The 14,403-nt window shown below is 35.1% G+C and overlaps 1 protein-coding gene across 3 annotated transcripts in view; it reads right to left on the bottom strand.

The window, feature by feature from the left end:
- LOC139691430 (tyrosine-protein kinase receptor torso-like) overlaps window positions 1–14,403 on the bottom strand; it is an 80,834-nt gene that overhangs the window by 26,167 nt on the left and 40,264 nt on the right. For 2 of the 3 annotated variants that reach the window (XM_071589243.1, XM_071589244.1), the window contains exons 2-8: window positions 9,850–9,945; window positions 8,050–8,148; window positions 7,828–7,918; window positions 4,401–4,618; window positions 2,488–2,620; window positions 604–741; window positions 391–458 (exon numbers count right to left, since the gene is read on the bottom strand). In XM_071589243.1, coding sequence (XP_071445344.1) covers window positions 391–458; window positions 604–741; window positions 2,488–2,620; window positions 4,401–4,618; window positions 7,828–7,918; window positions 8,050–8,148; window positions 9,850–9,945 — 843 coding nt within the window. Of the gene's footprint in view, window positions 1–390; window positions 459–603; window positions 742–2,487; window positions 2,621–4,400; window positions 4,619–7,827; window positions 7,919–8,049; window positions 8,149–9,849; window positions 9,946–14,403 lie in introns of those variants that run through there. The other variant, XM_071589245.1, reaches the window with a different exon arrangement.

The raw sequence follows: 14,403 nt of genomic DNA, 5'->3' as shown, positions 1-14,403 counted from the left end.
TGAGAAATTCCAAGTGGCGTGAGTGCAGACTAATTCCTGAATTTTTTTGACTGTATTCTAAAGTGAAGGCTATTCATTATTGGGGATCATCATGCAAGGTGTTATTATACCATTACACCATATAACATGCATTATATGCATAGCAGAATCACATAATTAATTCTGTGAAACTTCCAGTGGTCATACCCTTTGACCTGTGCCAAAAGGGTTATTTTTTAGAAAATTTTATTCCAAAGCATCAAAATATGAGTAATTTTATATTAGGTCCCCAATATTCCTGATTTCTCTCATATTATAGCTGCTTTGATTCAAACATAGTTAGCCACTAACATCCAATTAAGTACTTAGCCAAAAGGAAGAGATATATTTAGGAGAATAGTTATTAATTACCAGTCTTATTTCTTTCATATCATCGCCCCTGGGATAAAACCATGCCAAATCATAACTGCATAGTATATCTGCAAATAATGTATACCAAGCAATGAAATATCAAACCAATAAATCATAGAGGTTGAATAAAAAAAGATACAGGTTAACTAATTACTATTTTTTTATTCAGTCATTAATAAAAAGCATTAATTAGAATTTAAATGAAACAATAACCTTCACTGGGCTCCCAAGACAGAGCCACACTTAATTTCCATTCATATTTTGGATATTTTCCCTGTTTTTTGCCTCTGACTCTCCTAGGAAATATTTTATCCACCCAGATCTTTTTGACAGCTTTTGGCTTCTGATGTGCTGGAAAAAAAAGTTAAAAGTATGAGCCCTCCAAAACATACAATATTAATTAAAATTATCAGCAGAAGTAGAACATATTGGTCACATTATAGTAGCAATGCAGAGTTCAAAACTCGATAAATATCCAGTGTTACAAAAATTTATTTCAGCAGAAGTGAAGATTAGATTAATTATGTGCATTGCCAATGGCTATAAATGAAAAAAAATCAATCAATGATCAATGTTCAAACACTATAAAAGATTCATATATTTCCCCAGAAACTATGAATGAAATTTTTTTTCCATGCAAAGAATTTTACCCCTACCCCTGAAAAATTTAGTATATTCTGAATCCACAACCTGATTTTTATAAATAAATAGGAAAATCAAAATGCCAACTCCTTATTGAGTCAAAAAAATATTCAGCACACTTTATTGAATGTAGACCAAAAAAATCCACCATTGTGAAGCACCGAATTGACACCAACTATTCTATGTCTCCCACGAACTTACATGATTTGAAAAGACCACCCTATTCCTCCTAGACCACCTCCTCCTGGATTCCTATTTGTGTATCTTCACCCACAAATTGGTCCAAAGGTTAAATTCTGACTTTGGACCCACTGCCTTCTCTGCTCTTTCAGCTATCCTCACACACCTAACCTAACCAATTTCACCCCTCCCTCCATCGCCTCTCCCTAACCTCCCATTTTCCCTTGCCTCTTCCCACTCACCCTGCTTTATTTCCCCATAATCAGTAATGCAATCATTTAACAGTCATACCTTGTATGATGAAGATTGCCTATTAACAGCACTGCAATTTCCTCTTTTCTTCTCTATCTTTTTATTCTTGAATTCAAGTGGTAATAGGTTGGCTAATTCCCTAAGAAAATTTAAGGTTGGAATTATGAATACATGCTATATGCTAAGTGATGGACCAATTTTGAAAGAAAACTTTTTTGAAAAAAAAAGTTCATCTCAAATGCCAATACGCTCCCTTGGACTGCAGTTTTCCATAAATGCCAAAATTCAAGCTAGTTCTATTCAAATTTCATAGAAACTGGCTCCAAATATATGGGCGCCAACTAATGAGTCATTAGAATGTATCCCTTTGCCATGGACTACAAACTTGACGTGAGAAGGCTTGTGTGTTCTGGTGACCCCTGAGGTTGTATTGATAGAAGCAGTGATAAATTGGCCCTCCTAGTATCATCACCCATGAAAAGGAGTCCAAAAGTATAAGTCAAACAAAGTCAGTCAGTACTGTTTCTCAGTGAGGTGGCTGCAAAGGCATCTTACTTCAGTGTGGAGGCCATTCAAAATGACGGTGCCAAGGAAAATCCTTATTGATGAAAGTAATGGAAAATCACCTCAATTTCACTGCAAAATAATGGTGAATATGAATTTGAAAATTAGTCTTGATAACTTGAAAGAATCAAGGTGTCCACAGTCAGCAGTATCATAATTTAAAATTCCCCACAGTATACACTTTTTTTCCTAGCATTAAAAATCAATGAAGGGAGTTTTACTTTACATGTATTATCCTCCATTTTGATGAACTGCTGGCATCTTCTCCTCCTTAACCACTGATTATCAAAACTCTAAAGTAGATTGACATGTAATCTAATGGACTACTCACCTTCATATTTGAGTAAAATATTAGTAAAAACTTTGTAACAGATTTAAATATATATCTATCTAGTCATTATACATGCATAATAATAAGAGTTAGAGTCTATATACTATCAAATGTGAGTAAAGGGTTACCTTCTGTTGTCCGTATCCATGGGCTCACAGCATCTTCTCCTATTTTACCTCCAGCACTATCGAGGCCTCTTACACGAACTTGAAATGATACATTAGGACTAAGTTGATCTATCTTAATAATTGTCATGTTTGTCTGGAAATGCAATTTCATGAGAACAAAAATTAGAAGCAATGAAAATTCCTAAACTCCAAATTGAAGGGAAAAATGCATTCTTTAGATGGTTCATTAAACTTCAATAATTTCTGTTAGAATGTGGCTCAAAGTTACATGAAATATGAAAGCTCAATGTCCTGCTGACTTAAGAGCTGGAGAAAAAACTCTTTCTAATTAAAACTTGATGAGACTTCATTTAAAGGCTGCACAAAATCATTGACTGTTAAACTGCAGGTCTATATTTAAATTGGCTGCTCTGTTACTGAAACAATTGCTGCCACTTTGTTTACAGGATTAGAAATACAAACTGAGTGAAAAATTCTTTTGAATTTGAGGTTTTGATTCTTAAGAGTGACAATATTTCCCATGACTGACAAGATGAACTTACTGTACTGAGGTTATGACCCACAAGTTTATATCACAGGTTATAGTCCCTCAAAAATACATCGTTATATAAGTATAATCATTAGATGAATGATAATTTTACATCTATTTTCATGATAATATGCACCCCTGAAAACTGAGATTCATTTGTAAGAATATGAATTCTCAGAAGAATAGTAATGATTTACTAACAGCTATGGAGTCAGTTTTATGCGTTAAATTAATGTATTTACTTTGTTGTAGAACACATAAAACATTAGGGCTGATAGAATAAAAAATGAGACTAATTTATGGAGTAATAGCATTAGGAATTTCAGCTTTATTGCTGGTAGGTAACACTCAAAATCATATTGCCTGAAAATATGCAAAATGTATAGCCCTGGACTCTAAACCCTGTATATTTTAAAATGTACAAAAAGGAAAGAGAAAAAACAACAGAAATCCATTGAAATTGACGCATTGAGAGGGTTCAAAAGAAGAGGTATTGGAAAAATGTTCCATTCCTGAGAAATTAAGGGAGAATAGGGAATATAAAAATATGCGAGTAGTGGACTCAGGAGCCTCTTACTGCGCATAAGCTAACTTTCAGAAACATTATGAAAGATTCCGATGGCAGAGAAGAAGGTACTAAAAAACTAGAAAATAACAAAATTACTCCAGTTCTTGACAAAGGATGTGCAACCATGAAGTTGAGCAATATGCATGGTACCTCACAATTGAAATTAACCAATGAAACATAATTACCTGACAGCAATCTTTTACCTCCAAAACAATTAGACAAAAACAAAATGATGGAGAAGATGAAAAGGAAGAATGAAGTTTTGTCCAATAGTAAGAATTATCTGTATCAAGCACTCCAAATAACTTCAAGAAGGTGCCCAGATGATCTCAAAGTGGCAATGAGAGGAGATAAAATAACAAATGTACTAGCCATTTGCAGTAAATAACCTTAAGGCTGGCTTTTTAGGTGAGAGTAGAGCTCATCTTGTGCTATGTCCTACAGATTTTGAAATTCAAACAATAAGATAGGGGGTGAGGATAATTTCTATCCCTGTGCTGATAGTCGTTTCTGGTTTCCAGAATGTCACTCAGCTTCAATGAAATGAGGACATCCAGAGGCATCACCTGGATTTGAACTGTGAGCCCTAAGATTCAGATGCTGCTACGAAAATACTCTCTAAGCATGCAATTCCTAGTCTGAAATGGATTCAGGACAATGTCTCGCAAAAAGGGAAAAGTAAGATATTACATTACGCTGTTCAAAGCAATGCAAATAAGCATAGATTCCACAAATATTTTTTAAAGGACTTGCATTTATTTCAGTTTCAAATTATTTTTAAAGATGAAGTGAAAATAACAAAGAGGATCAACTTACCTCACCCACTTCTTTCCAGATATCAGAGTTTTCAAGCTGAATCTGAACAGCATAGCGTTGAGGAAACATGCCATAAGGATTGGTTGGACCTATTTCACTGAATAAAGTAGATCCAATCGTCCAGGACACATATGCAATCACCTCCTGCTTTACAAGTTTCACATCTTGACAGTGAAGCTTAACATCAGTTATATGCCAAGGTTGTTGCAATGCCAGATCTGTTTGGAGTAAAGTCAGAGGTCACTGACCTCAAACCATCAGATTCAAATCAGAGGTCATTGGTAATACACCAGTAACAACACTCCAGTAACAAATGAAACATGAAGACAATATCACTGTCACGGTAAGAATCAATGATTTTACCCTACAATGGATGATTTCATCAACTATTAGTCATACCAGTTGATAGTACTTTTCATTCCAAAGAATGTGAGATAAGATTTTTGAGTTGTATGCTATAAGACATTCATAAATGAAAATTAGGCTATGCAATATGCAAATTAAAGGTGTGAGTCACAGAGCCTAATGAACCAAACAGGACTGGGATAATTGCTTAAAAAATGATTTGAGATGCAAAACAGAAATAAAATCATTGCTATTTATCAGCTGAGGGAGCTGAAGAGTGTTGCTGCATAAAAGGTTTTAGCTATTCATCTCACATTCCAAAAGATATCTTCATCAGAGAAATGATTTTTACTACTTATTCAGCTGTCTTATATCTTCTGTTTTAGTTAATTCACTCCTTGGTGATACTTTTTGATATCTCTTGTTGCTTTTACTAAAATACAAATACAATTTCTTTCCTTTCTGCCATCACTAAGTTTGGACACAATTTGCTTAAAGGAGGAGGGTTGTAAATAGTATTAATGTTGAAGTCATGTGGATATTTCACAACCTCTACTGAGTCTCAAATCAGTCAGTCACAGGGAACAACTAATTTCTTCACAGCCATAGCATTTTTTAATTTTATTATGTGTCATTTCTCCTTTTTGCAGTGACTTACAGTAATGTTTCTTCATTGCCGGTTTTCATTACTCTAAGCTACCTAATCTTGCATCATAACTTTCAATCCTCTATCAGATGTCCATAATTTATCCCATCTAGGTGGTAATGTGTTCAATGGGCTGCATTAAAGCAAAAAAATTATCATTCACCATAAATTAGCAAAGCTGAGAATAATTGTCAAAGTTATTCTGAAAAAGTTTTACTCTAAAGATTAGTAATATACCGCAAATTATCCCAAAGGTTAGCCATAACTGACCTCTGGAATGTTAGAATTCATTTCTCGTCTCCTATTCCAGATAATAAGGACTATAATCCTGACTAAACGGAAACATTCACTTTTTACGTTTATCCATGGTCATTGAATGTATAACACTTTACTTAAATGAAGGTTAATCTTTAATAAAAACAACAATTATTATTATTACAACAAGTTGACTGTCTAAGATACATCATCTATCCATCTATCAAGCATCAATCACAGCCATGAGTAAAAAATAGCAAAGTTTCTACAAAAAATAATAAAGGTCTAACAATTGCCCCAAAGTGTTTCTCTTCTGTGGAATAATATCCTCCTTAATACCTTGACAGATGAAGCTTAAATGCAATCTAAATACCACAGGTCATTCTAATGTATTGTTGTGCTACTCTATAGGTATTGTATTGACAAAAAAAATTTGAATTAAAAGAAATTATCTTTTATACATTCTATTGCATAATTAAGAGGCATTAAGAATTGCTATAAATGAAAGGAAAATTATTAGCTCTTATTTAAGTCTTAATGAATTTTTATCTCTATCCAACATGTTAACAGATAGGATAGATGTATGAAATGTAATGCACCTATGGTGGATAAAATGGTCATTTTGTGATAGCAAGATTAGATAAGCACCATATGGTGTTAAATGAGCGTTGAGGAACATCAGCCCAACAGATTTAAAAATGCCAAAACTGAGGTGCAAAATAAGAGTTGAAATAACTCTCAGTTTTACACAAAATATGAATATCTTACTAGTGGGGGTCTTTGGTTTTCCACCACGCTTTTCATAGTTGCATAGATAATAAGTTTGCACTTTAATTTGTGTGCTTTCTGGGGTTACTATGTACTTTGGAAATTTTTTTCTCCCAATTCACTTCCATGAATCATAATCAAAGCCATCTTCACCCTTATAGCAACAGATGGATCCAATTACATTTCCAAGAAGATATTTGACTACAGTAGGTGTCAAAACATACCATGCATATTCAAGAATCAGAATATTTCCCTCATCATTTAGTTAAATCTCTAATGCATCCACAACTGGCAAGAGTGAGCCACCCTATGTTTTTGGATGCTTTTGTGATTCTAGCACTCTTTGGGTACCAGGTAGATAAAAAATTTTGCTTCTGAATTCCACAGTTGTCTAGAGAATGTACATTCAAACATATCTAATTGGTGGGTGGAGGTTGAGGATCAACCAATAAAACTAAAATTGAGTATCACATAAATTTAATTTATCTTACTGGGTACTGACTCTGTGGGATGAATGCAAGCTATGATAGTGAAACAAGCCTTAGACTGATTAAATCTTTCAAAAAATTTGAAAAATGAGAGTATATAAAATATAAATTTCAAAATGATCAATGATGGATGATGGTTAATGTATTATATCATGTACACTATTGTATTGACATATAAACAGAGGCAATCCATTAATTCTAAGCTAGAATATTTAAAGTTGATTACAGAGAGCAATTCTGACAAAATAATCACAAGAGGAAAATAAATTATGTTGCATGAAATACTGATTCTTTAGGATGGGTGTGGCAGTTCATTTGTTTGTGCGATTCCGACGAGGAGGCTTCTTGACCCATGCGGAACCAGTCACGCCTCAACCCCAGCTGAGCGTTCATCCCTCTTGTGCACGATGCACCCATGGCTTATATCTTACCGCATTGACCTTGGTTTGTTATGCAGAGTAAACAGAAAAAATCTGCTGTTTATTCAAATGCTTTAAATGTGATTTATTGGTATTTCCTAGCACCGGCCGCGCTAATATAATTTCCAGCAACCCCACAATGGGCTTGGTTTTGTTTTTATTTTTAGTAGATCTCACTAACAGTTCATAATTTTGATGATATATTCACAAGCCTTCATCTTTTCTTAGGATAGGTAGAATTTGGGTAAACTCTTCATGTCTCTGCAAAACTAATTTCCATAGACATAATGCCCATCTACAGACCTTGAGCAAGGCAATGGACAAACCTAAAATCCTTGAATTATCAAGTGAACATGCAGTTTAACTAAATTTGACTTAAAATTGTGCACTACATATAAACCAATTATTCTCTTGAACCAAAATGTGATAGAAAAGGTAACATTTACATTTTAATAATCAATATTAAATGTGTTTAATGACAGAGAATGGATCTTGAAAATGCATACCTCTTTTTCTGTTAGCTGAGTGCATACTTCTTTTTCTATTAGCTGCATTATAAATGCAATCACAATCCATTGAGCATGGCAAAGAACTCATCTAAAATGGACAGGTAATATATATTAATACAGTTCAAATCAATCAAAAGACATTATGAATACTGTACATAGTACTGCACACACATATTTTCCATTTTATAAAGGTCACAGCACACTTTTCAGTAATATTACCAAGCAAACAAGTGAGCAATTGGTCTGGCCTCCATTGTTATAACTTTCCATTCCTGCATACTCTGAATAAAATGCAGAATCCATGCACCTCCAGGTAAACTGTAAAATAAAATATAAAAACAAACTAATGGGAATCAACATTGACTTAAGCAAAGCTTTTGACATGGTCGATCACAAAATACTGCTGACAAGATGCCAGGTGGATAGCAAAAGAGGAATAGTCCTGAGGTGGTTCAAGACATACTTATCAAACCGACAACAGAAGGTTGTCTTCTACAAAGATGGAAATATTTTCCTCTGATCTCCAATCTTGGTGATCACAGGAGTACCTTAAGGGTCTGTGCTAGGCCCAATACTTTTTTTAAATATTTATTAATAATCTGTCCATTAATTTGATAGTTAACTGCAATAAGTGGGCAATGAATGCTGATGATGTGAGCATCATGAATGGCTGAAATTTGTTGAATAACTGACTGGTTTCTGGTGGACTGGGGATAAATGTATGACTAATATAACAGTAATGGCATGATCCTTAACAATGGAGAAACACATATGATATTATTCTATTGTTTCAGGCTTCACTTCGTGGAAGTATTTAATATCCATTACTAAAAAAGAAAGAAAGACTCGTAGTTTTTCCACAGATTTTATTATAAATCTGTGGAAAAGTACGAGTATTATATAATAAAATCTGTGGAAAAGTACGAGTCTTTATTTCTTTTTTAGTAATGGACATATGATATTGTTTTCTCCAAGGTAGTATGTGACTAACAGTTTTGACTTTCAAAGTAAGATGTGTGGTATCATGGTAATATAAAATTTTAAAATTTTATTGTTACATGTCAACCAGCATCTTCAGTGGGACCAACATACAGGAGGCACCTGTGGCTCCCAGGTATGTAACAGAATTAATTCTGTTAACTACCAGATGTCAGTTTTAAAAACACTGTATATTTAGATGCCCTAAAAATGTTATTTTACCCCTCATTTTACTCAGTAACTCCTTACAGAATTATACTCTGATACATCATCCTCATTGTATCAAGTATTTTTCATGCAGAAAAAAATAGTAAGACTCATGTAATTAACTTTGTCATGCAAATTGTTGACCTCTTTTTAAATATCTGGGAATATTAACTGTAGCTTGTGTCCATCGATCATGCAGTGACTTATGCAAAGAAAAGTTTAAACTTGTTCTCTCAAGTTGTTTGCTTACATGCATAGTTGCAGCAGGTGTTTTTTGTGTTTTTCTTTAAAATGGAAAAACTTGAATTTTGTGCAGTCAATAAGTTCTTCGTTTTGGATGGATTAACCCCCAAGGCAATTCATCCCAAGTTGACCAAAGCTTACAGGGACTCTGCTCCTTCAATATCAACCTTTGAAAAGTGGACAGCTGAATTTAAACGTGGCCGCACATCCCTCAAAGATGACCCATGTGAAGGATGGCAAAAAACTGCAACCACACTGGAAACCATCGAAAAGGTGCACAATATCGTGTTGGATGAAAGGCAAGTGAAGAAGAGTATAACTAAGGCCTTGAGGTTGGCAGGTGTAACAAATTCTTCAGGGAGGTACCAAGCCCTGTGAGTTGGCACTCCTCTCTGACACCTTCTTTGACCATATATCCAACTTTGGCCATTCACTGAGGTCCTTCCGGATGTAATGACTCAAAACACAATCCCATACCTTTTGTATAAATCTCAAAATATTTTTAGAGGAAGGTAAGAAAACAACTGCCATTTCAAAAAACATATCATTGAAACAGTTTACATGAACTAAAAATACATAAATAATGCCTACCTGATGAATTCTTTTAGTAGAGCAGTAATCATAACCTCCATGAATAGTACAGCCTTTTAACTTGGATGAATAACTCTTCTTCAATTCAGCACCCACCTGATAATATGAAATTAAAAAATCTTATGCCTACATTTAACTAAATTGGTCAAACACAACTATGTTTAAATATAGGTACTTTTTAGTGAGTGAGTAATAACTAATGTGCAATCGGAGTTTGCAACCTCTTTTGTCTAGATGGCTGGCTAACCCTCACAGTACTGTTAAATGCCTACGTATTGCAGGGATACTTTTTGTTACTTGTGTTTCATGGTCATTTAATATCAAAGACGTGAATTATCTGTGTATTTGGCAAAATAATATTACTTTATGCACCATATGCATTATGAAAAAAAAGCTTCATCAGAATGGCATAATCATGGATATGATGAATATATGAATAGGGTGTGTATACATATACATGTACATATGGTACACGTACATATTGATGTTTTAGTAGCTGAAAGCAATAGTTGCCCTAGCTCTTCCTAAGATGAAGAATAGGTCATGACAGAGTTACTTGCCAGTCTTGCCACATCAAAAAAACCATTCATAGTAGAAGTGTTCTCTTAGTTTAGATGACATAGTACATAAAAAAAGGAAACAAATGCATATCTTATTTTCATCTTTTTGCTTACAGCAAAGAGAGTTCATCAACTTTAAAGCATTTCATTTAAGAAAATGGTGACATCATCTTTTCCTTGTAGTTTTTGTTCTTTACTCTAGTTGTGTTTTCCAGTATTCTATTTCTTCCTTGAATCTTTTGATGATAAGCTCTGTTTTGTTCATTTTGATCATATTTGTAATATTTCATTATATGATAGCCTCTTCCTAGGATTCTGACAATGTTTAGATAAGATTTTATCAATAAAAATGTGTACACAAATCATCATTTAATTCAAAACTTAAACTCCAGTCTGTTAGGATGTTGACATTAAACTTCAGGGCTCAATAGAAGGTTAACTCCTTACCTAAAGCAGGAATAGTCAGTTATGGCCATTAAAGAAATTCCTTCAATTGGGTCATTTCCTGCTGACATTGGGTTCAGGGGCACACTGAATTTGCCCACAAAACAGCACCTCATACTGCATATTACAGATGTCTCTAATGTGTCACAAAAGGAGATTATGAAAGCTCTAAAGTGGTCTTTAATAAGTTCAATTGAATCATGAATGAGTTAGGATCATTGACATCTTAACTTTTGTTGTAATTGAATTGAATGGTGTGCACAGTTTCAATGAAGCTGGAAGGACCAGCAGAAAACTAAAAAAAATACTAAATGGGAGTCGATTTTTGAGTAATGTGAACAGTAAGAGAATATTGTGTAGAGGTAATTCAGATATAGCTGTGAGATGAATTTACACACCAAGATTTCTTCACATTACTTTTAACTGTTTTGTTTTCATTTAAAAGTGCAGTTATGAGACATGTAGGAATGAAATTCACTATTACAAAACTATATACAATACACTAAACAAAAAAAATTCAAAATTGACTGAAACAGGCTAATTGTCACCTTGTGAAAGATATAGGAGAATGAAGAAGAAATTCTTGATGAAATGCATTAAAATAAATGAAATTTGGCTTTCATTTCATAATTATGGCTTAAGCAGTTTATTTCAACCCATAACTAAACTGCACAGCTTCATATATGCTTTAAAATTAGATCTCCATATTTCTTGGTCATTGCAAGTATAAGGACTTTGCAGCGTCATTTACGACTGTGAAATTTTGGGCAGCTGAATTTAGATGTAGCTTGGCTGATGGTGAGCATTCCGGTTGACCAAAACTGCGACAAGCACCGATAAAATCAGAAAATTTCACCAAATGGTACTAGATGGCTATTGAAGTAAAGTTAGAGAGATAACAGAGGCTATAGGCATATCATAAGAGTGCCCTTACCATATATTGATTGAAGAATTGAGCATGCATAAGCTATCCATTCACTAGGTGCTAAGTTTGAAACTGGTGTTGTGACAACAGACTTAAATTAAATTGCAAAAAGATACAGGTCCTTGCATGTAATTAGGCAATATTGCAAGAGGATATTCATTTAAATCTTATCAATGAAATAATTATTTGTGAGAACCTAGAACTATTCGGTTCCTGCAATACCCTATCTCTAGAGGTATTAAAACTCTTCTATTATTCTAACTCTTTCACCAGGGCATCAAATGGAAAAGTGTTCTGGGGATCATCTGTATGCATGTTGTCCAAGGTTTTCTTATATCAAAAATAAGTTATTAGACATGCTCTTGTTGCTCCTTATAGGACACCATTTAGGCCCTTACTCAAAAAATTAAATGTTCTAACGATTCCATCAATGTATATATTTTCCAAGTCATTCTTCATAAAAAATAATATCCATCTCTTTCACGAAAATAGTGATATTCTCCGTTATTATTATATAGCAATCTACCAGTTAAGGTAGGTTTTGGATGGACACAACTACCTAATAAATATTTTGTTTCTCTTTGCAAAAGATATCCCAACATCCTACTCTACAACGAACCCCTCTTCATCTTATACTTCCCTCCTCCTTTCATCCCATCCAACATCCGTATCCTATTCAGTCCCTTTGCTCGTTTGCCTAACGTTCTCCCCTCTATTACAGTCTTCAACATCCCACTGCTGATCAATACACCCTTCATCTATTTTGCCTACCTCCATAGGATTTCTCCCAACAAACCCCTCTCTTCACCCACCATACCAAGTACTTCCTCATTTGTTTTCTTCTCGGTCCACTTCACCTTCTCCACCCTTCTGCAAACCCACATTTCAAAAGCCTCCATTCTATGTCAATCCTCCTCCTTCAATGACCACGTTTCCACGCCATACATAGCTACACTCCATATCAAAGCTTTTACGAGTCTTTTCTTAACATCCATACTCAACGTCCCAGTCATCAACTCCCTCCTCCTTGTCAAGCCTCTTTGTCTAGTGCAACTCTTCTCCTTATGTCCCTACTATCATATTCATTTTGGTCCAAAACACTTCAAAGATACATGAACTGTTCCACCTGCTCTAGTTTTTGTCCTCCTATTTTAATGCTAAGCTTAGCCTTTCCCATTCTCAAGAACCACAAAACCTTTGTTTTATTTATATTGATTCTCATCCCATATCTATTACAGTGAATTTCCAATTCACTCAGTAATCCGTGCAATCCCTTGGCTGACTGACACACTAGAACTTGGTCATTAGCAAACCTGACTGATTTCATGAATTCCCTGCCGACTTTCATTCCTTTCTCCAGTTCTTCCCAGGCCTCTTTAATCATTTCCTGCTCATATAAGTTGAAGAGCACCAATGAGAACGGACAACCATACCTTACACCTCTTCTTCCTTGCACTGCCAATCTGGACTCAGTCCCCCACTCACAGCTGAGCAGTCTAAGACATATTCAGGTTGCGGGTTTGCCTCCTGTCTCTCCAATCTATGCCTGTTTTCTGCAATATACTTAATAGTTTTTCCCAATTCACTCTATCAAACCCATTTTTGGAATCTACTAAACAGGCAAATAAGTCCTGATTGTATTCTATATCTCTCTTGATTAGTGCAATGGCAGTAGTGCATGCCTATCCCCATCCTACACCCAAACTGATCATTCCCAAAGTAATCATTTGCCCTACTCTCTAACCCTTTGTTGATGATCCTGAGAACTTTAGCTACATGGGATATGAAAAATAATTGTTCTGGAGGCCTCACATGATGTAGTCTTTACCTTTTTTGGAATAGGAACTGACACTGATCTCACAAAGTTTTTCGGCCAGATACCTTCCTCAGAGATACTACGAATCAGCCTATATAGCCTCTTCCTCCCATTTTTTCCTTAACATTTGCGTAGTTCTGCAGGAACGTTATCCACCCCATGGCCTTATATAGTTCCATATTTCTTTTAATGCCCTTTCTGTCTCATCATCGAGTATATCTGGATGTGAGCTACCTTCATCTACGTCATGTCCCTTTTCTATGTCTAGTTGAAGGTCTTTACATACAGTACTCCTATATAATCCTGCCATCTTTCTTGGATCTTTTCTGTGTCAACTATTATCCAACCCGCCTTATCTCTAACTGTTAGCATAGATCTTCCATTCTTACTTCCCAATAGTGGTTTAACCTTGCTGTAGAGCTCACCAATTTCACCCTTCTGCAAACTTTCCATATCGTCGCACTGCGTCTTCCGCCATAATTCATTTAAATGTAATGAAATAATTGACTTTGTAATTCCACACACTTTATTTAAAAACACACGACCCAGGTTTCGACGTTGAACGTCATCATCAGGTGGTCCTCCTCGTCTTCTTTTTTGCCAAAACGTTCCCTCTTGACGCTTGGCTTGCAGCTGCCCGATGATTTAATCATTCAGCTGCTGTGTTTGCGGCTTCTTAGCCCGTCGATGAAGGAAGGTCCAATCAACTCCTTTTCCTTTTCAATGGTGGTTGGTCGTCGTCCAGGTGGTCCTCATAGAAGCACGCTGGCTATATATACCTTCTGATCATAGGAGGGGGGGGTTGGTCA

The sequence above is a fragment of the Hetaerina americana genome, unplaced genomic scaffold (assembly GCF_022747635.1).
Source record: "Hetaerina americana unplaced genomic scaffold, ioHetAmer1.1.p SCAF_35, whole genome shotgun sequence".
In the NCBI taxonomy this organism is placed as follows: domain Eukaryota; kingdom Metazoa; phylum Arthropoda; class Insecta; order Odonata; family Calopterygidae; genus Hetaerina; species Hetaerina americana.
Note: the sequence above shows the minus strand (reverse complement) of the source record. Positions and strands in the feature narration are given on the sequence as shown.